This window comes from Salmo trutta, chromosome 1 (genome assembly GCF_901001165.1).
Source record: "Salmo trutta chromosome 1, fSalTru1.1, whole genome shotgun sequence".
NCBI classification, from domain to species: Eukaryota; Metazoa; Chordata; class Actinopteri; order Salmoniformes; family Salmonidae; genus Salmo; species Salmo trutta.
Window position 1 is genome coordinate 56,505,025 of NC_042957.1, and position 27,223 is coordinate 56,532,247.

At 43.5% G+C, this 27,223-nt stretch overlaps 1 protein-coding gene across 1 annotated transcript in view; it reads left to right on the plus strand.

The window, feature by feature from the left end:
* LOC115201867 (E3 ubiquitin-protein ligase SMURF2) overlaps positions 1–27,223 on the plus strand; it is a 60,466-nt gene that overhangs the window by 10,578 nt on the left and 22,665 nt on the right. Inside the window, exons 2-3 of the mRNA XM_029765749.1 lie at positions 20,606–20,644; positions 23,238–23,346. Of these exons, the coding sequence (XP_029621609.1) occupies positions 20,606–20,644; positions 23,238–23,346 (148 nt within the window). The remainder of the gene's footprint in view (positions 1–20,605; positions 20,645–23,237; positions 23,347–27,223) is intronic.

Genomic DNA, 27,223 nt, shown 5'->3' on the forward strand with positions numbered 1-27,223 from the left:
TCCATGAGGAGGAGATGAACTGCAGTACTTAATGCAGCTGGTGGCCACACCAGATACTGACTGTTACTTTTGGTTTTGACTCCCCCTTTGTTCACGGACACATTATTCAATTTCTATTCGTCACATGTGGAAGTTGTTCAGTTTGTTTCAGTTGAATCTTATGTTCATACAAATATTTACACATGTTAAGTTTGCTGAAAATAAACGCAGTTGACAGTGAGAGAAGGTTTCTTTTTTTGCTGAGTTTATATATGTGTTTGTTGTGTTGTGTTGGGGTGGGGTTAATTTTCGGGATGGAAAGACGCTTTTCAGTGTAAACTTTAATGACTAAAACCTGATATAAAGTATGTAGAAAAGATAATGGACCTATATATTTAATCATAATTTAATCTTTGAGAACTAACAATCACCAAAATAAAAGGTCAACAGTCAGGGAGAATTGAAAATTCCAAAAGCAATGAATATAGCAGTATATATTGTATTATGTTTGAGTAAAAGAGCATTAGCTGTGGCAAAATGAATAGATTTGCAGGAAATTCGCTTTAAAACTGCAAAAATGTATCTCAACTACATGGAGATTTTTTTTTTTTAAATTGCAGGAAATTGGCTTACAAATGTTAATCTTCTCTACACCAGCAAGATGGGGGGCCTCTATTATTTAGTTTTTTAAACTGCTGAGCCGACGCGCACCCTGCCATGCCCCCAGCCACGCCCACCACCTAAGCCTCTTTTTGATCCAGAAAAAACCTGACATCAGACATGTCTATGAATCCACACAAGACACGGGGCGGCAGGTAGCCTAGTGCATTGGACTAGTAACCGAAAGGTTGCACGATCGAATCCCCGTGCTGACAAGGTAAAAAACAAAAAAAATCTGTCGTACTGCCACTGAACAAGGCCGTCATTGAAAATAAGAATTTGTTCTTAACTGACTTGCCTAGTTAATTAAAGGTAAAATAAAAAAATAAATATGAATCCACACAGTGTAACAGGTCATGTACAGTAGCGGTCTTTAGAACAGGGCAGAGGGGCCTGTAGCATGGCCAAGTGCCTTAAGTCAGACACTCGGCCCTCATCTCTGTTGTTTAGTCTGACCTTGCCAGACCAGACCTTCCTCCCACTAACACAGGAGCAAAGGTACACATGACCCCATTATTCTCCATCACTTAGGCTATGCTCCATCACTCAGGGTTCCACTTTGCTGGGGGTCCCTGGGTACTGTACTCTTGGACGGTTTTTACTAAGTTGATTTTGTGATTAGTTTTAGTTGTTTGTGAATCTTGATTTCTTTTTCTGTGGTTCGGGGAGGTAATGGTTTGCTCAGGTGAGTCTTATTAGATTAGAGGTCGACCGATTTATGATTTTTCAACACCGATACTGATTATTGGAGGACCAAAAAAAGCTGATACCGATTAATCGGACAATTGTTATATATGTATTTGTAATAAATTACAACAATACTGAATTAACAATTAACAATTAACATTTTTATTTTAACTTAATATAATACATAAATAAAATATATTTAGTCTCAAATAAATAATGAAACATGCTCAATAATGCAAAAACACAGTGTTGGAGAAGAATGTAAAAGTGCAATATGTGCCATGTAAAAAAGCTAACGTTTAAGTTCCTTGCTCAGTACATGAGAACATATGAAAGCTGGTGGTTCAATATTCCCAGTTAAGAAGTTTTAGGTTGTAGTTATAGGAATTATAGACTATATCTCTATACCATTTGTATTTCATATACCTTTGACTATTGGATGTTCTTATAGGCACTTAGTAATGCCAGCTTAATCTCGGGAGTTGATAGGCTTGAAGTCATAAACAGCGCTGTGCTTCAAGCATTGCTAAGAGCTGCTGTTTCAATGAATGCTTACGAGCCTGCTGCTGCCTACCACGGCTCAATCAGGCTGCTCTATCAAATCATATACTTAATTATAATATAATAAACACACAGAAATACGAGTCTTTGGTTATTAATATGGTCAAACCGGAAACTATAATTTCGAAAACAAAACGTTTATTCTTTCAGTGAAATACGGAACCGTTCCATATTTTATCGAACGGGTGGCATCCCTAAGTCTAAATATTGCTGTTACATTGCACAACCTTCAATGTTATGTCATAATTATGTACAATTCTGGCAAATTAATTACAGTCTTTGTTAGGAAGAAATGGCTTTTCAACAGTTCGCAACGAGCCAGGCGGCCAAACTGCTGCATATACCCTGACTCTGTTTGCACTGAACCCAAGAGAAGTGACACAATTTCCCTAGTTAATATTGCCTGCTAACATGAATTTCTTTTAACTACATATGCCTGTTTAAAAAAAATATACTTGTGAATTGATTTTAAGAAAGGCATTGATGTTTATGGTTAGGTACATTACTGCAACGATTGTGCTTTTTTCACAAATGTGCTTTTGTTAAATCATCACCCGTTTGGTGAAGTTGAAGTAGGCTGTGATTCGATGATAAATTAACAGGCACCACATTGATTATATGCAATGCAGAACAAGCTAGATAAACTAGTAATATCATAAACCATGTGTAGTTAACTAGTGATTATGTAAAGATTGATATTTTTTTAAATAATATAAGTTTAATGCTAGCTAGCAACTTACCTTGCCTCCTTACAGCCACAAGGTCCTTTTGATGCTGCGCTCGCGTTACAGGTGGTCAGCCTGCCACGCAGTCTCCTCGTGGATTGCAATGTAATCGGCCATAATTGGCGTCTAAAAAGGCCGATTACCGATTGTTATGAAAACTTGAAATTGTCCCTAATTAAATTGGTCGACCTCTACACTAGATATCCAGACTTGTTTCCGTTTCCAGGAAAAGGTGGTGGGGTACCTAGAATGTTCCTGGGTTCTGCTGTAAACCTGGATTGATGTGATTAACCCATACCTCTCTAACCTTGAGCAGATAGGGGTCTCTAAGTCACCAGTGTTATGGGATGCTTGGTGTGAAAACCACAAGGCACTCACAGCTGACACAAAGCATCTGTCTGTGCCCAGCCTGCCGTTGAGCCCTGGGTCCTCTGAGGAGATAGATCACGAGATGTTTATATTCACACCAGATCACATTTCAAATGGCATTTCCACTAAAGTTGAACAAATATGCCAAGGCTTCCTGTAAATGATTTTTGTATGTGAGCAAAGAGGATGACTGTTTTAAAATGTCTATTTCTGAAGACTGTCATGTCCGGTAGTTGGCTAGTTAGAAAGTCACCAAACATTATGCCCCTTCTCCTTTTTAAATAGAATTACACTTAATTCAGCAAGTATTTTTTGCTGTTTGACTGTCTTAAGGACAGCCAGGTATCCTTCTTTTAAAATGGCTGCATACACGGTCTCGTTGAGAGGACCCAGTTAACGCTGTTATTACAGGGACTACTCTCAACACGATTACACAGCCTTCAACTCATTCTATCGTCCTAGAGTTATAGGGACTCTCCAGAATGAGGTCGGTAACCTTATCCTTGTAGAAAGAAGAGGGACTCTGTGTCAGATTTCGGTCTTTTTAATTCGGGTGCCTTGTTTGCGAGATTGACCCAGTTATTGTGTAACTGTCTGCTTAATAAGTTGTGGCTTGCAAGGTGGAAAATCATTATGAAAGTACCTTCCCCATCCAGGATTGCTCCATTAAAACAATCGCTACAATGGCCCGATGAATCATTGTGGTTTAGCTGGATCAGAGGCCGCAGACACTCCAGCCAGTCAAGTCTAGAGTATGAGGTCAAGGTTTCAATGTGCATTATCATTCAGATGGGATGTGTAATTACAGCCCTGGTCTGACTCATCGGGGGAGGGGCCACAGGTGACTGAAGTGTAATGCACTAGGCTACATCTTACGCCCCAAAAAGTTCAAGGAGCTTTTAAACGTGGCTGTCATATAAGTGGCCATAACCCTTCTCTAAGTGAGAGCAAGAAATAAGATCTCAACGTTTTGACCGTGCCTCCTTATTAACCCCATCTCCCTGCACACAAATCAGAGCTGCCCAGACTTGGAATGATCTCATTATAGCAGCATGGCACAACTCTGCCCACCTCCCTCAATTGCTAAAGCTGGGACAGACATGACACAATGGAGCTAAAGCTGGGACAGACATGACACAATGGTGCTAAAGCTGGGACAGACATGACACAATGGAGCTAAAGCTGGGACAGACATGACACAATGGTGCTAAAGCTGGGACAGACATGACACAATGGTGCTAAAGCTGGGACAGACATAACACAATGGTGCTAAAGCTGGGACAGACATGACACAATGGTGCTAAAGCTGGGACAGACATGACACAATGGTGCTAAAGCTGGGACAGACATGACACAATGGTGCTAAAGCTGGGACAGACATGACACAATGGTGCTAAAGCTGGGACAGACATGACACAATGGAACTAAAGCTGAGACAGACATGACACAATGGAACTAAAGCTGGGACAGACATGACACAATGGTGCTAAAGCTGGGACAGACATGACACAATGGTGCTAAAGCTGGGACAGACATGACACAATGGTGCTAAAGCTGGGACAGACATGACACAATGGTGCTAAAGCTGGGACAGACATGACACAATGGTGCTAAAGCTGGGACAGACATAACACAATGGTGCTAAAGCTGGGACAGACATGACACAATGGTGCTAAAGCTGGGACAGACATGACACAATGGTGCTAAAGCTGGGACAGACATGACACAATGGTGCTAAAGCTGGGACAGACATGACACAATGGTGCTAAAGCTGGGACAGACATGACACAATGGTGCTAAAGCTGGGACAGACATGACACAATGGTGCTAAAGCTGGGACAGACATGACACAATGGTGCTAAAGCTGGGACAGACATGACACAATGGTGCTAAAGCTGGGACAGACATGACACAATGGTGCTAAAGCTGGGACAGACATGACACAATGGAACTAAAGCTGAGACAGACATGACACAATGGTGCTAAAGCTGGGACAGACATGACACAATGGAACTAAAGCTGAGACAGACATGACACAATGGAACTAAAGCTGAGACAGACATGACACAATGGTGCTAAAGCTGGGACAGACATGACACAATGGTGCTAAAGCTGGGACAGACATGACACAATGGAACTAAAGCTGAGACAGACATGACACAATGGAACTAAAGCTGAGACAGACATGACACAATGGTGCTAAAGCTGGGACAGACATGACACAATGGTGCTAAAGCTGAGACAGACATGACACAATGGAGCTAAAGCTGAGACAGACATGACACAATGGAGCGTAGACACGTGTTACACACTTCAAAACACCCAGTAAAAGCTGTTTATGGTAGACACCTGCACATTATGCCATTTGCTCATGGTTTTTAATCATGGAGCTCAATGTCTGTCAGCAGCACATACAGTGAGCTCCAGAAGTATTGGGACAGTGACATTTTTGTTGTTTTGGTTCTGTACTCCAACACATTGGATTTGAATTTATACAATGACTGCGAGGTTAACGTGCAGACTGTCAGCTTTAATTTGAGGGTATTTTCATCCATATCGAGTGAACCATTTAGAGATTACAGCACTTTTTGTACATTTTAAGGGACCGAAAGTATTGGGACAAATTCACTTATGTATATTAAAGTAGTAAAAACGTAAGTATTTGGTCTCATATTCATAGCACACAATGACTACATCAAGTTTGTGACTCTACAGATTTGTTGGAGACATTTGCTGTTTGTTTTGGTTGTGTTTCAGATTATTTTGTGCCTAATATAAATGTATGGTGAATAATGTATTGTGTCATTTTGAAGTCACTTTTATTGTAAATAAGAATGTTTCTAAATACTTACATTAATATGGATGATACAATGATTACTAGGGATGCGCCGATATTTTTTGCCAATACCGATATCCAATATTTTCCTTGGCAAAAAACCCGATACTGATAACCAATATTTTACATTTTAGCGGCCTTTAAGCATTCTAGTATAGTTAACACACACACACACGGACGCAGCGGTCTAAGGCACTGCATCTCAGTGCAAGAGGCGTCACTACAGTCCCTGGTTAGAATCCAGGCTGTATCACATCCAGCTGTGATTGGGAGTCTCATAGGGCGGCGCACAATTGGCCCAGCGTCGTCCGGGTTTGGCCGGGGTAGGCCGTCATTATAAATAAGAATTTGTTCATATGTCCCCATTACCAAAAAAAATGATCAAAGCCTATTTCTTTCACTCACTGTGCTGTTTGGTTGTTCATTTATTCAGTCTTTTCATTCTCAACCAGGATTTCATCATGCATGTCAAGCAGTGAAGTTTCAGCTCTGTCTGTCCGTGGCCTCTCTTCCTCGGTGCGCACTGTCACTGTTTCCATCTTGTCCAGCTGTGTATGTAACATTTCATGTAAACCCTCTTCTGTGTAGCGCTGTATTTTATACGTATGCACATCGGCATTAAACTAGACATCAGGCCGATGTCGGCATTTTTAGCTAATATCGTCCGATTCCGATATGCTCACTGATATATTTACATTTTAGTCATTTAGCAGACACTCTTATCCAGAGCGACTTACAGTAGTGAATGCATACATTTAAAAAAAAAAAATTTTCTCCGTACTGGTCCCCCATGGGAATCGAACCCACAACCCTGGCGTTGCAAACACCATGCTCTACCAACTGAGCCACACGGGACCATATATTGTGCATCCCTAATGATTAAGGATAATCCGGAATGAATCGTGAGTAATGATGAGCGAGAATGTTAGACGGGGGTATGATATTTGTGCGTCTAACTTTCTCACTCATCACTATTCATGATATGTTCAGGATTATCCATATTCATGGTAGCATCCACATTATTCTTATTTTCAATACGTGACTCCAAAATGACACAATACATTATTTAGCATTCATCTCTATTGGCGACAAAATAATTTGAAACTCAACCAAAACAAACCGCAAATGCATCCGACAAATGTGTCGAGTCCCAAGCTTTATGTAGTCATTGTGTGCTATGAATATGGGACCAAATACTTATCTTTTTACTATTTTAATACACAAGTGATACTTTTGGTCCCCTAAAATGTGGGGACTTTGTACAAAAAGTTATGTCATTTCTCAACAGTTCACCCAATATGGATGAAAATACCCTCAAATGAAAGCTGACAGTCTGCACCTCAGTCATTGTATCATTTCAAATCCAAAGTGCTGGAGTACAGAGCCAAAACAACAAAGAATGCGTCACTATCCCAATACTTTTGGAGTTCACTGTACCTAATGTTGACAATCAAGGATGACTGGGTCCCCCAAGAATGCATATAAACAGATACACATGTTGTGTGACTAGCCTACATGTTGTGTGTGTGGACTACATTGTCTCTTTTACTTTGAAAACATGTAATTATTCCCAAATCATTGGCGGTACATAGGGCCTAGGTTACCCTCTTGTTGTGTCTTTACCTATAGGCTTTCAAGGTTAAGGAATGGAGCACATTCATTGTATTACGTTGCTGTTCAGGTGAAAAGAAGAATCAGAGTTTACTCGAGGCAGTGTGATGGTTGGCATGGCCCAAATCGTGGCTTACTCATGATGTAACCCTCCTCTCAAACAGAGTTGTGAAATCATTTTATGAAACAAACTCACAGGGAGGAAAAGGAAGGGAGCAGCAGTATTTCTCTGCTCCAGGCCGTGGCGGACCTCCATGTCTGTTAAACAGGTTAGTAATATCCCTCTCTCCTCTGTAGCTCTACCCCGGCCTCTCCTCCATTAGTCTACATCAGAAAGTGCAGAGGAGCCAAAGAGCTTTAGAGAGCCATGCAGCCACTCTAAACTGCCCAGTCCCAGCCAACAGTGGTGCAAGCTGGCAGAAGCTGAGTGCTCACTGTTTTGACTCCTCACTAAGCATCAGTGCTGTGGAAGACTTTACTCGACTGGATGACTTCCTCTCAGGCACGTTGTATCACACAGTGGAAAAAACACATGTAGGCCTACTTACGCAGGGGTACCAAAAATACAGCAAAAAACATGGGGATGAGTTCCTTCTTTTTGCTTCTCAAAATAGTTGGTGTGGACTCCTTATGCAATTACACAAGGCCTCATGGAGGAAAGGGTGATGTAAGATGGATGAAATGTTCTCACACCAAGAATGTCGTCAGCCCTTTTGTTTGCGTGGTCAGACATGTTTAGCAGTGAAAGGTTGCTTTACCGACTCTATGTGACTCTTGTCTCTCCCGAGTGGCGCTGCATCTCAGTGCAGTCCCTGGTTCGAATCCAGGTTGTATTACATCCAGCCGTGATTGGGAATCCCATAGGGCGGCGCACAATTAGCCCAGCGTCGTCTGGGTTTGGCCGCGGTAGACCGTCATTGTAAATAAGAATTTGTTCTTATCTGACTTGCCTAGTTAAATAAAGGTGAAATATATTTTTTAAATAGCACTTCCCTCATTGTCTTCGTCAGGAGAATGGTTCAGTTTGGCAACATTGAATGCCACCTTCCCCCTGGTAGACGTTCTCTACAGTCCAACCAGACATCATGTCACCTGACTGTACAGGTTCTTAGTTTGAGCTCATCAGAACATGTACAGATCTGTCATCACTTTTCAACACTGGTGTGTTAAGTATGACAATGAGAGGTTTCTTGGACCATCTCTGATGGTTTACATTTGTTTTTATCTTTTTGTATGTGGAACATTTTGAGTCCTCTGTAATTCCAACATGCGTGGTCATTTTACAGTGACTGTGACAGATGTGACAGATGTCAGCTCCACTGTCCATCAGTGTGTAATAGTAGTCCTGGGGATCCTATACAGCTGTATTTATTTTGTGGCCGTAATGTACATCACAGCAGGGTTTCTCCCACCTTCCTCTCCATTCCCTAGTTGTTGCAGGGCTCTACGCTGACCTTTTTTATAAAAAGCACGTGTGAGAAATGTAGGCACACGCAAATAAATTTAGGAGCACCATGACAAATATTTGAGATATTAAACCTAGAACTCTTAATTTATCAGCAAAATATTGAAGTGCATATGCGAGTGAAATGATCACACTGTAGAACCCTGTGTTGAGAAGACTTCTCCACTTCTAGAGTGTGTGAGATGAAGCATGTCTTTGAATGCTCCTATGATTTTGAGCCTAGTGAAAATATGTATTCTTAAAAGCCTGCTCTCTGTTTTCCTTATGATCTGAAGTGACAGGTGAGATGATGAGATCTTGGTGGTGTTTTTTCCACATCTAATTTTAAAGATTTTCCTGGCAGCCTCTTCCCTGATCACTCAGCTCCTACCTAGACTCTTAATATCAGCATTTATTTGCCCAGCTGAAGTCTTATCAGATTAGCATATTTACATAAGTGGATTTCTGAAAATGTAAAAATGGCCTTAGATGGATATTTATATTTTCTACCAGTCCATTGGCCCAACCACATTTCCACACTTGCGCTCTGAAGAGTTGGGTTTGATGAAATTCTACTCTGCACTCCCCCACTAACCCCCACCCTGCCCAACTAGGCTACATTCAGGTCTACAGTTAAGTGGTGTGGAAAGGTCTTTAAAAAACAACCCACTTTTGTCCGGAGCAGAGCTAAGTGCACACATAGAGAGGAGAGTCCTGCCCAGCGGCAAACCTACTGAACTGTCCCACTAAGCAGGGCTTTCTGGAGCGTGTGGCACGCTCATGTTAGCACAGCCAGCCCAGGCAGACATACCATGACACACAACACATAGGCCATATAAATTACCTACCCTCATTTAATGTCTACAACTACCCTATAGAATGTCCATGAGGACTTTATTGTACTGTCTCGATTCTCTTTGAACCCTTTTATGTGTGTATGAGTCATGTTGTCCTGTCACTGTTCCTCTGTGGAGAGGCAATGGAAGCCCCAGCCCCGATAAGACTCACATTCTCTTGGAAGACAGGCCCGGATATTCGCCCTCAAGAGTGGGGAAACCAGGAGATGGATCAGGCTGCAGGAGGAAGCGGATTGGTGATTACAGATTAGGACCTGGTCCACCTCCAACACTTGTTAATCCGAACTCTCTTCCTCTCCTTCCATCTTTCTTCTCTCTTTTTTAAGGCGCAGTGAAAGGAGGAGTGGTTGTGGGAAAAGGAAGCCTTTTGTTTACAGAAGAACAATGCTGCGAATGAGAGCGCTCAGTCCTGGAGTCAAAACAGGGCTAGAGACAGGCAGGCAGGCAGGCAGGCAGGGGATGGGGGGGGGGCTTTCCAGGGAGATGTCAGACTGTCTGGTGGATTGGGACAGGGCACTGGACTAGGAGAACCAGGTGGAGGGGAAGGGTGGTGCAGGGGTTAGCAGCAGCAGCACTATTGTTTTGGGTCACACAATTATGATTTCACACTGAAAGAGGTTGATTTTGACATGTCCCTCTTTCTTTTGTTAAATTCCAGACCTGATTTTGACTTTGGACAGGCTGGTAATGGTGGGTTTTTATAAAGCAGTTCTCTTTTCCCACACCCCCACTTCCTCCTCCTCCACAGGCACTCCAGTGTGATGGTTAACCACAGAGCTGTACACCAGGGCAGCACTGTGAATCCCCCTTTTTCCCCACAGCATCCATTTCCCATGTTCCATCCCACTGGGTTATAATTCGAGTGGTAGAGTTTGAGTGTGTGTTTGAGAGAGAGAGCGGGAGATGTGTGGGATCCAGCTGAAGTGCCTCCATTTTGTTTTGGCTAGTGATTGTTTGCTCATTCAGTGTGTCATGTGACCTCTCCCTCCCCAGGTGGCCTGAGTGTCGGGGTGCATTGAGTCCCTGGACACTGCGTCTCTTTGTGTCCAGCCCTGGGAGAGACTCACCCACTTCTCTTTCTCCATAGGTGGAACTTTAACTTTACCCCCAAGCTCTCTGCCTGCCTCTAACCTATCTGTTCATTGATTTTGACCGAGAAGGCCAGGAGGTTGTGGTGTTTGCTGACCCCCCACCTAGTTTGGGCTGTGATTTGGAAACCTATGATGTGACTAATAACCCACTGACTGACTGTCAGACACAAGGAGGATACACAACTCCTCTGCTTCCTATGCTGGAATGCCGGGTTATGTTCCAGTTTAGTCATTAGATATGTTCCACTTGTTTGTTCCTGTCGGTGCCAATGACTCAGGGCTTGTAGGAGGACATTAAGTGATACCACATCTTTAACAGGATATTAAGAGATGAGGCTTCATGGGTCAGCAGAGGGAAGTGTGTGTGGGTGGGTTTCTGAATGTGTGTCCAGCTGCAGCTTCAAATTCCTCTCCAGCTGTTTGGTTGTGGGCCATTTAGATAAGAATGTGGAGTAAATGTAGAATGTGTTAGCCTAAAAGTCTTTTGTCATTTATCAGAGTTGCATGTGATCCCAGTTCCCTATGAAGGCTGTGTGGACAGCCTGGTGATGGAGGGAAGAGCGCGCGGCGTGGTTATCATTAGCATTCAAGCTGTGATATACAGCAGCTACACTCATCATTACTCACTTTATCACCCCCACAGATACCTTAGTTGACTGATGTTGCAGCGCCGCGCCTGGTACAAGGCTGACACCATTGAATAACTGTACACTACAAGTCTACTCTGTCCACCCTGTCATATCCACACTCAACTGCTATACAACAATTAGGAATGCCTCTGAGCCCGCCTGTATTATAGTGTGTGTTTGCTTGTGTGTGGTATTCTTCTCCATTACTGTATTCATAGTTTTAAATGTCAACACTCATTGGCCTACTCCTCTCCCGTTGTGAGCAGCTGAATTGTGCTGTCCTTCCTCCCTGTCAGTCACACTGCAGTCGTTGGGTCTTTGAGCTGCCGGCAGCGCGACCAGAATGAGAAACAGACACACAGAGAGACCCTTCTCTCAGCCTTGACTCGATACCGCCGTCGCTATGGCGACTGAGGATTTAAGATGCGCCGAGATGCAGAGGGTTACGTGATGTTTTTCCGGAGTGTTTAGTAGGGGCAGACAGGGTGAGAAATGTTTGGAAAATTAGTTTTGCACCAGGGGTGGGTTTTGGACAAGGCTGATATTTTTCCTTCCTCATGGTCATGGCTAGAAGGGAAACTGCTTTTGCCAAATGAACGTCAAAAGTAGAAAAGTGTTTCTAACCTTAACCTAATTTTCCTAACCTGCTATGTTAATACTCCTAACCTGCTGCGTAAGTTCTCCTAACCTTCTGTGTAAGTTCTCCTAATCTGTTACGAAATATATGGCAAAAGCTGTATCCCATCTAGTCAAAACCCTTCCACATGGGTAATAAGGTGGAATTGGGTAGAATGGTCACTTTTTTTGTACCATTTTTGACTCTCCAGCTAGCTCCCTCCCAATCAAACTCCTCACCCTTATTCACTTTGGCAAGTACATTACTCGGTTGTGCAAAAAATCGCAACTCCTTGAGAACAGCATTTTGTTAAATGTGGACATGGGAAATAAATTATGTGATTCTAACTAACCAAAATAATGTTTTTTACATTTCTACATTTTTTTCCCCAGGATTGTGAGTGTAGCGCTTTTTGTGTCTGTGTGCAAGTGCCCATGATGTTGCATTCTCTATATGTATGCGTGTGTCAAATCAAATTTAATTGGTCACATACACATATTTAGCAGATGTAATTGCTGGTGTAGCGAAATGCTTGAAATGTGTGTGTGTGTGTGTGTGTGTGTGTGTGTGTGTGTGTGTGTGTGTGTGGCCATGTTTATGTGCCTGGATGGAGAGAGCTATATATTTGTCAGTGTGTGAGTATGAGAAAGTGCGCCCGGCGTGACCAATAAAAATAGATTTACGATGCCGCCCTGTAGGTGCAAGCTGGCCGGTTTCCTTTTCTTAGGGAAGGCTCCTGTCATCAGGACAGACTTCCTATAAACCCATACATTTAAAGAATTCTGTGTGCTGGCAGGAAATGGGGACAATCATTTAACTTTATGTCATTAAACAAAGCTATCGTGATAGAAAGTAGATTCAATGGGGGTGTTTCGTAGGTTGGATCATATGGCTAATATATTTCTGTCAGCGATATGGTGTTTGCCATGTTTCTTCAGTGGCTTATGGACCGTTTAATGCAATATTCTGTGTTGGTGAGATGGGATGTCCAACCATTCTGTTTCTCCAGGATGGTTCTCTGACTGTCCCCCCACAGTTCTCTTCCTTGCTCAACATTCAGATCCTTCTCTATTTAGAGAAGTCGTTTCTATTTAGAAACGACTTGTAACTACACTACGTCACCAAAAGTATGTGGACACCACAAATTAGTGGATTCTGCTGTTTCAGCCACACCGTTAGTGACAGGTGTACAAAATCAAGCACACAGCCATGCAATCTCCATAGACAAACATTGGCAGTAGAATGGCCCGTACTGAAGAGCTCAGTGACTTTCAGTTCATCAAATTTCTGCCCTTCTAAAGCTCAACTGTAAGGGTTGTTATTGTGAAGTGGAAACGTCTAGGAGCAACAACGGCTCAGCCGCGAAGTGGTAGGCCACACAAGCTCACAGAACGGGACCGCCGAGTGCTGAAGCGCGGCGCATGTAAAAATCGTCTGTCCTTAGTTGCAACACTCACTACATAGTTCCAAACTGCCTCTGGAAGCAACGTCAGCACAAGAACTGTTCGTCTGGAGCTTCATGAAATGGGTTTCCATGGCTGTGCAGCCGCACACAAGCCTAAGATGACTATGCACAATGCCAAGTGCCGGCTGGAGCGGTAAAAAGCTTCCCGCCTTTGGACTCTGTAGTAGAGGTCGACCGATTATGATTTTTCAATGCCGATTATTGGAGGACCCAAAAGATGCCAATTAATCAGCCGATTCTTTATTTTTTTTTTAAGTGTAATAATGACAATTACAACAATACTGAATGAACACTTATTTTAACTTAATATAATACATCAAAAAAATCAATTTAGCCTCAAATAAATAATGAAACATGTTCAATTTGGTGTAAATAATGCAAAAACAAAGTGTTGGAGAAGAAAGTAAAAGTGCAATATGTGCCATGTAAGAAAGCTAGCGTTTAAGTTCCTTGCTCAGAACATGGGAACATATGAAAGCTGGTGGTTCCTTTTAAAATGAGTCTTCAATATTCCCAGGTAAGAAGTTTTAGGTTGTAGTTATTATAGGAATTAAAGGACTATTTCTCTATACGATTTGTATTTCATATACCTTTGACTATTGGATGTTCTTATAGGCACTTTAGTATTGCCAGTGTAACAGTATAGCTTCCGTCCCTCTCCTCGCTCCTACCTGGGCTCGAACCAAGAACACATCGACAACAGCCACCCTCGAAGCAGCGTTACCCATGCAGAGCAAGGGAAACAACTACTCCAAGTCTCAGAGCGAGTGACGTTTGAAACACTATTAGCGCGCACCCCGCTAACTAGCTAGCCATTTCACATTGCTTACACCAGCCTAATCTTGGGAGTTGATAGGCTTGAAGGGGTGGGTATAATTTGTGGAACGTTCCAACAGGAATCTGTTCCAAAAAACATAAAGTAAAAGGTTGCCAACCAACAACGCATACAAAGTAACAACGCATACAAACCTAGCTAACAAGCTGCCGAATAGGCATCAACTCACCACGTAGCTTATTCTTAGTGTTTGTCCATAGGCAACCAGAGTGAGGGCAGACATTTTTCGGAATAAACGTAATGAGTGAAAAATGCAATGAAATAGACCACCCTACCCGGTATCTTATTATGCCGCTATACAACTTTGTATGCGTTGTTTTTTGGCAATCTTGTTATTTACTAAGTTTTTAGAACAGCCTGTTGGAACGTTCCACAAATTATACCCACCCGGCTTGAAGTCATAAACAGCGCAATGCTTGAAGCACAGCGAAGAGCTGCTGGCAAAACACACGAAAGTGCTGTTTGAATGAATGCTTACGAGCCTGCTGGTGCCTACCACCGCTCAGTCAGACTGCTCTATCAAATCATAGACTTAATTATAATATAATAAACACACAGAAATACGAGCCTTAGGTCATTAATATGGTCGAATCCGGAAACTATCATCTCGGGGGGGAAAAAAGTATTTTCTTTCAGTGAAATACGGAACCGTTCCGTATTTTATCTAACGGGTGGCATCCCTAAGTCTAAATATTCCTGTTACATTGCACAACCTTCAATGTTATGTCATAATTATGTAAAATTCTGGCAAATTAGTTCGCAACGAGCCAGGCGGCCCAAACTGTTGCATATACTCTGACTCTGCGTGCAATGAACGCAAGAGAAGTGACACAATTTCATGTTAGCAGGCAACATTAAGTAAATATGCAGGTTTAAAAATATATACTTGTGTATTGATTTTAAAGAAAGGCATTGATGTTTATGGTTAGGTACATTGGTGCAACGACTGTGCTTTTTTTGCAAATGCGCTTGTTAAATCATCACCCGTTTGTCGAAGTAGGCTGTGATTCAATGAGAAATTAACAGGCACCGCATCGATTATATGCAACGCAGGACACGTTAGATAAACTAGTAATATCATCAACAATGTGTAGCTAACTAGTGATTATGTTAAGATTGATAGTTTTTTACAAGATAAGTTTAATGCTAGCTAGCAACTTACCTTGGCTTCTTGCTGCCCTCCCATAACAGGTAGTCAGCCTGCCATGCAGGCTCCTCGTGGAGTGCAATGTAAGGCAGGTGGTTAGAACATTGGACTAGTAACCGGAAGGTTGCAAAAACGAATCCTCCCTGAACAAGGCAGTTAACCCCCGTTCCTAGGCCGTCATTGAAAATAAGAATGTGTTCTTAATCTGACTTGCCTGGTTAAATAAAGGTGAGAGGGGAAAAAAATGTATCAGCAAATCGGTGGCCAAAAATACCGATTACCGATTGTTACGAAAACTTAATTGGACCTAATTAATCGGCCTTTCCGATTAATCGGTCGACCTCTACTCTGGAGCAGTGGAAATGCGTTCTCTGGGGTGATGAATCACATTTCACCATCTGGGAGTCCAACGAATGAATCTGGGTTTGGTGGATGCCAGGAGAAAGTTACCAGCCACAATGCATAGCGCCAACTGTAAAATTTGGTGGAGGAGGAATAATGGTTTGGGGCTGTTTTTCATGGTTCGTGCTAGGCCCCTTAGTTCCAGTGTAGGGAAATTGTATTGCTACACCATACCATGACATTCTAGACGATTCTATGCTTCCAACTTTGTGGCAACAGTTTGGGGAAGGCCCTTTACTGTTTCAGCATGACAATGCCCCTGTGCATAAAGCGAGGTCCATACAGAAATGGTTTGTCAAGATCGGTGTGGAAGAACTTGACTGGCCTGCTCAGAACCCTGACCTCAACTCCATCGAACACTTTTGGGATGAATTGGAACGCCGACTGCGAACCAGGCCTAATCGCCCAACATTAGTGTCCGACCTCACTAATGCTCTTGTGGCTGAATGGAAGCAAGACCCCGCAGCCATGTTCCAACAACTAGTGGAAACCCTTCCCAGAAGAGTGGAAGCTGTTAGAGCAGCAAAGGTGGGACCAACTCCATATTAATGTCCATGATTTTGGAATGATATGTTCGATGAACACGTGTCCACATACTCTCGGTCATGTAGTGTATGTAACACCATGAGAAGTATTAAACAACCATCATCGGGGAAACATTTAAGAGCGTGGCTATTTGACATTCAGATTTACACACAAGAGGCAAGTGCTCAGCTACCATGGGATAGAGCCCTTGAGAAATCACTAACTAACCAAAATGAGGCCACAAGGAGTGACAGTGAGATACAAACCAAGGGTCCCATAACCCTTTGTGTTCATGTAAGATTCAATAACTCACTGAACCCTCTCCCTGTAAAAGTATAAAGCAGAGCCGAATGATTCAGCCCTCCGTCCCATAAGGGGTGACACCCCTGAAGAGAGGACCGGGACACCCTGTACCGTCTAGCAGGTCCATCTCTGGGCTCCAACTGCAGCTGGTCTGTCCATCCGTCCAAGGGGGAAGCCTGCTGAGCCGCTGGCATAGAGCCCGATCCGACCACGGCGTTCCCTTTCCTGCGGTCAACCAGCGCTCACATTATCTGGAGCCCGCCATGTTTAGCCACGGTAGCTTCATTTAGCTGCCCTTCTCCGGGGAAACCCATCAGACAGTCAGGGCCGGACTCACGGAAATATGTGTACATCATTATAGTTTACAGCCGGTCTTCACTCTCTAGTTTACTACGTGATCAGTCAGACTATCTGCTCAATACCTGCATAACATTGAACTACCTATCCTACCACGTATATTGGTGGTTAGGCTATATATTGACTGAAAGAGAGGCAGTTGGCCCATGGTGTCTGAGTTTACGCTTGTCTGTATGTAATGTAGGTCCCTAGAAAATCTGTTTTATTTTTTTGGACTGATTCCGTATTCTCAGTTTAGTTTTTCAAGGTTTCTGTTTTCACCTGTTTTTTTTCTTCAGGTTTTCACTCTCAAAATCAACCTTTTTAAAAAAAAATTGAACATCCAATTTAACAATGCTTAAACCACATCAGGAGACCACTTGAGGTCTGTGACATTTTTATAAATGTAGATTTTTTGGGTGTAGCACATAGCAAGAGACTATTATTTAGTGTTATTTTTGGAGTGTATGTGATGGTAGAATTTGCGAAACAAATTTTTACATTTTATTTATTTCACCTTTATTTAACCAGGTAGGCCAGTTGAGAACAAGTTCTTATTTACAACTGCGATTTGGCCAAGATAAAGCAAAGCAGTGCGACACAAACAACAACACAGAGTTACACATGGAATAAATACCCACTAGATTGATGCAAATAATCCATTGAAGCATAGGTTACTTTGCAGTTAACATTTAATTGAGAAGGTTTTTTGGAAAGCCTTTCCATCTACCAGAAGACTTTTCATTAGCATCTTCGCTAACGACTACACAAAGTGGTAGACGCGCTCACTGCGCATACACAGATGGGGAATTCTCGTTAACTCATCAGAAAGTTGCAGGAAATACATATCACTGATGTATTCTGTTCATGTCTTATGTATGATAAGCTTGCTCAAATTTATACATTTTCAATACATTTGGTTGATTCCCTACTAAGTTCAATAAAACAATTTATATGGTTGAATTCTGTTTTAATGTCTGGATACTGTGATTCCATTCCCGTTCTCCTCGGGGCAGATTTTAAAGGGCCCTAGTAATGAGAACTCATGTTCTGATGGTTGGCTTACATTGGATGATGATTGCTGCCCGGTGCTCTATTCATGTGCTGCAGTCTATCTCATCATTGGCTTCTCTGTTGCCATTGTCTGGTTATCTCTGTAATTTCAGTGGTTTTGTCTTGGGTCCGCTGTGCTCGGCTGTAATTCGGCCTGTTCTATATTTTACATGTATAAGTGTAGTGTTGTTTTCCTGCTGTATTGATGGCTAGGTTTAATGTATGCTTACAGAAGGCCCGTTGGTTTTCATGTCCCGGTCAGAGGGACATTACTGCAAGTTCTGGTGTTCCGTGATGTGTCATTTCTCTACCACAGTCAGACAGGCCTATTGTGTCACCGGCCTCCTCTCTCTTCCCTCTTCCTCTCTCCCAGTTTACGTTTGGCTATATGAGACTCACCATTGCCCTTTCTCACTGGGACTCCCTGTAACGTTTTAACTGTTCATGTCCATCTCTTGTAGCTTTGCTCCGCTGCAGCTGTAAAAATACAGAAAATTACCAGCTTTGAGAGTCCATTTCTTTTGATTAAATCATCTACTTTTGAGAAACGCACTATGTAGCTAGTTTTCAGGACCCGGCGTATGTCGTTCTGCCCGTATTTGGTTGTAAAAGAAGCAAGACCTGAATAGTGATATCACAGAGTGCTGTTACCTCATTCTTACAACTCCTCTCCCCCTCACAGCACCTCATACCCCGACATTCTCTCTCACACCTCTCTGCCTGTAAATAATTAATTAGATCACTGGAGCTAGAGCGGGTGTGCAGAGCGAGGTGTTGTGGACCCTTTCAGGGGCCTGTGGTGTGTGTGATGACTGGCATACAGTGTCTGTGTGAGACTGACTGAAAGAGATGCATACCAGATGTTTGAGTAATGAGGTGGGTTTCACTGGAACGGAACACATTCCAGGGATGTTTGCTGGAAGAAATTCTTCCTCGTCTGTCGAGCATGTTCTCCCTTCCCATCCCCCAAGAGGGTTTAGATTCGGTTAAGACCTATTTTTCTCCCTCCTCTCCATCTTAATGGTGTAATTTTCATTAAACCCAGAAACCCTTTGTGTGTGCTGAGTGTATCAGTAAACACCATGTGTAGATGTTTGTGTTTCACACTGCGGTCTGTGATTTGTGTGTTTAATTCAGTCCATGGCACTTTTAAATGGTGTTCTGTTCCCTCTCATACATTGTTTCAGCTCAGACCTAAATTGATTTAGGAGTCAGGTTATGTTTCACATGCAGTGTAAGCACTGTGGTTCTCCCTGTGTTTAGCTGTGGGTGGGTGGGGAGGGGCAGATGAATAGCGGTGGTTGTAGATTCAATGGCTTAGGCTGCTGTCTGCCCCTATGGGCCTGCCTTTGTTTATTTGTGTTAGCAAAGTAAAGTCTGGACACACCTACATGTGAGCGGGTCTCTGTAGAGAGAAGACACACAAACGGCCTCGGGGCCCGCCAGACATGAGACAGATTTCATCTCTCAAAGATCTGAAATCGACTCACATGGCAACTATGGACAGCTGTCGCACCGCAGCTGGCGTCTATGGGGGTGGTATTGAACGGTGCTGGTAGTGAGCATAGTGGGTGGATTTTGATCAGTGGGATGTGACCGGGATGGCCCAAAAAATACATAGACCAAATACACAAAGGTAATTGAAGTACAATAGAAAGGCCATTCTTGCCTATGTCTGTACTGAAGCGGACCAGAGGGACTGGGCTTGGGCCGGGTCTGAGTAAATGACTGAGTGTGTGTCGGTGGCTCCAGACATCCAGGTGGCCATTCATCCAGGCCCAGTGGAGGGTGTTTAAGTGGCTCTGCCTCATTGCCTCAGCAGCCCCTCCATGATTCTCACTGGGGATCTGTCCAATCTACTGCTCTGCTGCTGCAGGCTGGCTGCTGTGGGGAAGAATATGCCCCTCCCTTTTAATAGTTCATATTGAATTCATGTGCGAATGCCCTATGATTCAGCATGTCACCAACAAGTGCCCATATGCACTATCGTCAAGTTACTTTCTTGGTTGAGTTGCTGTTAATCAACTACTATAGCTATAAAGCATGTTGATGTGGGTCTATTTTCTGGAGCGGAACAGGAGAGTTCCTCATGTCATTGAGTCATCACCTGGTTGTCAGCTTATGATCAGTACACACACTCAAATGTAGAGATATAGGGTCTGGCACAATCCAGTCTGGCTAAAGATATATGTTTATGTGTTTTCTCTATCACCTGAAAGTCACATTACTTGTCTTACATTACACATTATAGAAGAAATGCTCTTGCTGCTTATGTAATGTAGCCAAGGCTATCCATATCCAAGATGGAGCGCTTTTCGATTCAGTTCCCTGAGCAGCAGTGTATGACTTCAGCCCTGCACAAACCTCTCCCTTGGCAGTGATGTAACCACACGATCACAACAGCCTGTCAGTGTGTAATATGTGTCTATCTGCAACGATTAAAAATAACACCTCATTCTCCTCTTCTCTTTCAGTCCTCTGCGCCAAAAACCTGGTGAAGAAAGATTTCTTTCGTAAGTAACCCAGTGAAAGCTGTGTTTCTGATCCTCGACTCCATGTTAAATGGCTTTATAGTTTCATAGTCAGGGGGCTTGAGGGCTTTGATGTCTGCAGTGTGAGATATAAGTATCCCCCGTGAGAAATGTGAAATGTGGGTCAGTTTGAGCTATAAAAGAGGGGCTGCTGCCAGCTACTAGAGTTCCCTACCAGCAGAACGCCATGCTAACACACTTATTAATCAGCCACAACACTACACCAGCAAAGAGGAAAGGGTTAGTACCCTGTAATGTTACTACTGATATGTTTGTGGGGAGAAAGATGAGCTCACCACGTCACAATGATGTAGCTTATTATCAATATTAGCCAATAAAACTAGGACTATTTTATTCCCTTTGTTTCATTCACAATTCATGCATTGAGTCACACAGGTCTGAAATATCTCTTAACTTTTTGCGGATCATTGGGACGCTAGCGTCCCATCTGGCCAACATCCGGTGAAATTGCAGAGTGTGAAATTAAAATTAAATTACTATAAATATTTAAGTGCAATGCATCAAAATAAAGCTTAACTTGTTGTTAATCCACCTGCCGTGTCAGATTTCAAAAAGGCTTTACGGCGAAAGCAAACCATGCGATTATCTGTGGACAGCGCCCAGCACACAAATGCAAAACAAATCATTTTCAACCAGGGAGTTGCTAAACAAAAGTAAGAAATAGCGATATAATATATGCCTTACCTTTGAAGATCTTCTTCTGTTGGCATTCCAAAAGGTCTCAGTTAGATTACAAATGGTCCTTTTGTTCAATAAAGTCCTTCTTTATATCCATAAAAACTCAGTTTAGCTGGCGCTCTTCAGTCAATAATCCACTCAGTTTCCCTCCTTCAAAATGCATACAAAATGAATCCCAAACGAGTCAATCAATGTTTATAATCAAACCTTAGGTACCCTAATACGCAAATAAACGATAAAATTTAAGACGGAGAATCGTTATTGTCTTTACCGGAGATAAACAAAAAGAACGCGCTCTCTCGGCCATGCGCTTGGAAACACCACAGCCAAAATGGGAGCCACTTAAAAAAACTACAACTTCTCCCTCATTTTTCCAAAAACCAGCCTGAAACTCTTTCTAAAGACTGATGACATCTAGTGGAAGCCCTAGGAACTGCAATCGGGGACGATTTCGCCCTATTATAAAAGTGTCAGCCATTGAAATCAGTGGTATGCTGAATTTTTTGTTCTTGTTGATGGTTTGTCCTCGGGGTTTCGCCTGCCATTTCAGTTCTGTTATACTCACAGACATTATTTTAACAGTTTTAGAAACTTTAGCATGTGTTCTATCCAAATCTACCAATTATATGCATATCCTAGCTTATGCGCCTGAGTAGCAGGCAGTTTACTTTGGGCACGCTTTTCATCCGGACGTCAAAATACTGCCCCCTTTCCCAAAGAAGTAAAGGATCGGAACCTTTTTTTAAATTTTCGCCTGAAATGACATACCCAAATCTAACTGCCTGTAGCTCAGGACCTGAAGCAAGGATATGCATATTCTTAATACCATTTGAAAGGAAACACTTTGAAGTTTGTGTAAATGTGATGTTAATGTAGGAGAATATAACACACTTAATCTGGTAAAAGATAATACAAAGGAAAAAAACATGCGTTTTTTTTCCATCATCAGAGAAAGATCACAATGTATTATTCCAGGTTAGACGCAATTTCGATTCTGGCCACTAGATGACAGCAGTGTTTGTGTAAATTTTTAGACTGATGCAATGAACCATTGCATGTCTGTTCAAAATGTTGTATTAAGTCTGCCCAAATGTGCCTAATTGGGGCAATTCTGTAGAGGTTAAGTATGGGATATCAATAAAACGTTTATACCGTCATTTAATGCTAGTCCATTTCAGAGTGAAACAGCACAGCATTTCAGTGTATGCTAGGTGTCCATAGTGGCCCCAGTGTTTGGGTGTGTTTGGGTCAGGCTGTCATGGAGAGTGAGTGTGTTAAGGTCCCTCACTCAGGTGGTTTCTCTGGTGCCCATTCCTCCCATTCCAGCACTCAGGGGCTGAGTAAACACTCACTCAGTCAGGGCCTGGGTGGAGAGAACTCTGCCTTGTGTGGCAGCAAGGCAGGCTTGTCTCTGTGGGATAGTGTGTTTATGTATACGGAGAGATGTATTTCTAAGTGCAGTTTTGTTTGTGTGGGCCTGCATTGCATATGTGTGTGTGTGTGTGTCTGTGAGCTTGTGTGTCCATCACACCCAGGCTATGTGCAGGTAAATGTCATCCAACAGGTCCCTCAGGTCTGTCTATTAGTGTCAATGTCATTTCCACCCGTATCTCTAGATATGTCACTCGGCTCAGGTTCAGTCACACTATCAGATTCACACATCAGCCATTCCTAGACTGTCATAGAATGTTATTCATCAAAGGTAGTTTTCTTCCGATTACCTCTTTTCCCTGTTTCAGAAACCGGATAGTCTCACTTCCATAATGAAATCATAAAATAATGATGGCGTGATCCCTGTAACATTTTCTCCTAGTACAGCCTGTCCTTGGCCAGGCCAGTGTGCTGAGGCAGAGTGTGTGTGTGTGTTCCCCTGTAGGCCTCCCTGATCCCTTTGCCAAAGTGGTGGTGGATGGCTCAGGACAATGTCACTCCACAGACACCGTGAAGAACACCCTCGACCCCAAGTGGAACCAGCACTACGACCTGTGAGTCCCCTCATCACTCAACCAACATAATGGATAGTGCAGAGCTTGCGCTTGACATACCATCCATATAGAAGCAGCTGTGACTAGATGTGAAACCGTGTATCTAACAGAAACCTTACCTTAACCTGCTGATTTAGTAATGAACCAGCATTCTGCTGAACTGCGGCCCCTCTCTATAACTATCACCAGTGCCCTCTATGCTATATCTACACCAGTGGAGGCTGCTGAGGGGAGGACAACGCATAATAATGGCTGGAACAGCGCGACTGGAATGGCTTCAAACACATGGAAACCATGCGTTTGGTGTATTTGATACCATTCCGCTCCAGCCATTACCATGAGCCCGTCCTCCCCAATTAAGGTGCCACCAACTTCCTGTGATCTACGCATTCCCTCACCCAACTCCAATGTGCCAAGTGGACATCAGGGATGTGTCAGACATTGATTCTGCAGGATCTGAATGCCTTACAGTAAGCTGTGTTTATGTCTGTCCTCTCACTTATCTGTAGGCCAGCAATGACAACTCCACTGGGGTAGTTAACGTGAAAAAGAAAAACATTTAAATAGAACCGTGGGGAGGGAAACTAATCTCAGAAGCCTTTTACCTTTTGGACAGAAATATGTGCATGTCTTGTTGCACCCATGTTGCTTTTCCCAAAGACTGCTTGTCTTGTGAAAACAACCTGGGAAAAGAGTGGGGGAGTGAAAGTTTCCAGTATTTGCCCAGTGTTTATCCAGCCGTCACGCGTAGCTAACAGAAAGAGGAAGCACATGTCTCCGTTTGTTTGGTTGCTCAGGATACCAGACCCTCTCCCAACATGGCTGTTTAATTAGCTGTTCATGTCCCGTTTGACAGGAGGGAAACACAGCCCTCAGTCAGTCAGTCCCACTGTGGAGGAGAGAGAGTGCAGGACACGGTGATGGATGGGAGGACATCGACCTGTGTGCTCCCAAGACGAAGCCAAACGCACGCGCACACACCTCTCCAGTTTAGTTTTTTTCACCTGGAACCTGCCTGTGTTTCTTCCTGTTAATGACTATGTTAAACCTTTAGGTGCCCTCCCTCTGTGTGTCAGGGTTAAGGATTACTACTCCATGCTAAGGCACATGGACTCTCCTCAGTGTGTGGAGTCTAATTGACTGAGGGTAGCTGAGCACACTCACACATATTCAAATGGTGTCTGAAACACCTGGTGCTCACGCTCAGCAGAGCCAGAAAAGCCTTTGCTTAGTTGGCACTGAAGCTTTTTTCCATTGGTTGTATATGCACAGCATGAGGAAGTGTATGTGCTCATGGCAACATTGACACGTCAGGGCCTCCTCAGTGGTGCTGTCAGTGGTCAGACCAACAGACTGGCCCGTGACCGCTGACCCAGCCAGAATTGTTGCGGAAGTGGCCTGTATGCCAAGGATAGCCGACTGTGTCTCGCTTGCAAACTGCCTCTCCTCGACTCCTATCCAGCCCAGTTAAAGTATGTGGAGCAGACAGACTGGACTGTAATACGGCTCTGTAGCCCTACTAGGGACAAACCAGGGGACAAACCTTGGTTTGTTGTTCAGTTTCTTGTTCAGCACGCTTCAAACTACATTTATACTAAGAAGTATAATATGTTAATGAATATGTCAAATAACATTTGATTTGTCACATGCTTCGAAAACAACAGGTGTAGACTAACAGTGAAATGCTTACTTACAGGCCCTTCCCAACAACGCAGAGAGAAAGAAAATAGAGAAATAATAGACACGTAATAATAAATACACAATGCGTAACGATAACTTGGCTATATACATTGGGTACCAGTACCAAGTCGTTGTGCAGGGGTACGAAGTATTTGAGCTAGATCTGTACATAGGTATAAAGTGACTAGGCAACAGGATAGATAATAAACAGTAACAGCAGCGTAAGTGATGAGTCAAACGAGTTAGTGCAAAAAGGCTCAATGCAGGTAGTCCAGGTTGGTTAACTATTTGTCTTGGGGGTAGAAGCTGTTCAGGGTCATGTTGGTTCCAGACTTTGTTCATCGGTACTGCTTGCCGTGCCGTAGCAGAGAGTCTATGACTTGGGCGACTGGAGTCTTCGACAGTTTTGAAGGCCTTCCCATGACTGGCAACTGCTTGGCATCCGACTGCAATGTGCTACAGGGGGTAGTGTGAACGGCCCAGTACATCACTGGGGCCGAGTTCTCTGGCGTCCAGGTCCTGGATGGCGCCTTGCAGTCGGATGCCAAGCGGTGGTGCAGCTGTATAACCTTTTGAGGATCTGAGGGCCCACGCCAAATCTTTTCAGCCTCCTGAGAGGGAAGAGGTGTTGTCATGCCTTCACGACTGTGTTGGTGTGTGTGGACCATGATAATTCCACCACTCCACTACAGCCCTGTGGATGTGGATGGGGGCATGTTTGGCCCTCCGTTTCCTGTATTCGGCCCTCCGTTTCCTGTTTTCTGGCACCATACTTCCAGATCTCGGACCTTCTCTCTATAGGCTGTCTCATCGTCATCGCTGATCAGGCCAACCACCGTCATGTCGTCAGCAAACTTAATGATGGTGTTGGAGTTGTGCGCGGCCATGCCATGCAGTAGCGGGCGAACAGGGAGTACAGGAGGGGACTAAGCACGCACCCCTGAGGGGCCCCCGTGTTGAAGGTTAGCATGGCGGATGTGTTGTTGCCTACCCCCACCACCTGGGGGTGGCCCGTCAGGAAGTCCAGGATCTAGTTGCAAAGGGAGGTGTTCAGTCCCAGAGTCCTTAGCTTAGTGATCAACTTGGAGGGCACTATGGTGTTGAACGCTGAGCTATAGTCAATGAACTGTATGCATGGTTCTGTGTTGCTTGCCTCGAAGCGAGCATAGAAGGCATTTATCTCGTCTGGAAAGGCTCACGTCACTGGGCAGCTCGTGGCTGGGTTTCCCTTTGTACCCCATGATAGTTTGCAAGCCCTGCCGCATCCAACGAGCGTCAGAGCCGTTGTAGTAGGATTCAATCTTAGTCTGTATTGACACATTTCCTGTTTGATGGCACGTTAGAGGTTGTAGCAGATTTTCTTATAAGCGTCCGGAATACTGTCCTGCTCCCTGAAACTGGCAGCTCTAACCTTAAGCTCAGCGTGGATGTTGCACTTATTAATGATGCCGGTGACTGATGTGGTAACCTCCTCAATTTTATTGGATGAATCGCTTAGCATATTACAGCCTGTGCTAGCAAAACAGTCCTGTAGCTTAGCATCTGCTTCGTCGGATCACTTCCGTATTGTGCACGTCACTGATATATAATGATGAGATGTTAATGAATCTCCTATACCTTCATAGATACAAGTATTGGGATGAAAAGACACATGCACAATGTTGTGTTCCCATAGCCTGGCCCAGGCCCTTGTCCCTCTCTGTCCCATCTCTGCAGCTATGGGGACAGGGGGAACATGTGGCGGTAGTGTCCCCAGGGCCCAGCTGGTCCTGTTCTGCCTGCTGAGGAAGTGTGACAGCCTGGCCTGCCTAGCACCAACTGCCATGCAATATGCCATATACTGTACCTCAACCAACCAGAGACATAACATAGAGATGGCCTAAGAGGAGAAACTCTTATCTTATTACAAGTAATCATATTATCTGAGAGTTTGGTATGTTTGGCATGTGTATAGTGTATGTAAACATACTGTATCTTGTTTTGAAAAGCTTAATCCAATGTCTAGTCTACTGCCCTTACTATTTGATACAATAATCATATCCAGATCTGTGTTGGATGTAATAATTCCCCCCTACAAATCTGTCCTGCATTCTAATGCTCTCAGATAGCACCCCAGACAGGCATTTGGCTTCCACTCAAAATGTCCAGACATCTTACTCATAGCCCCATTGTTTCACATCCCTTTAGTTTCGGTAAG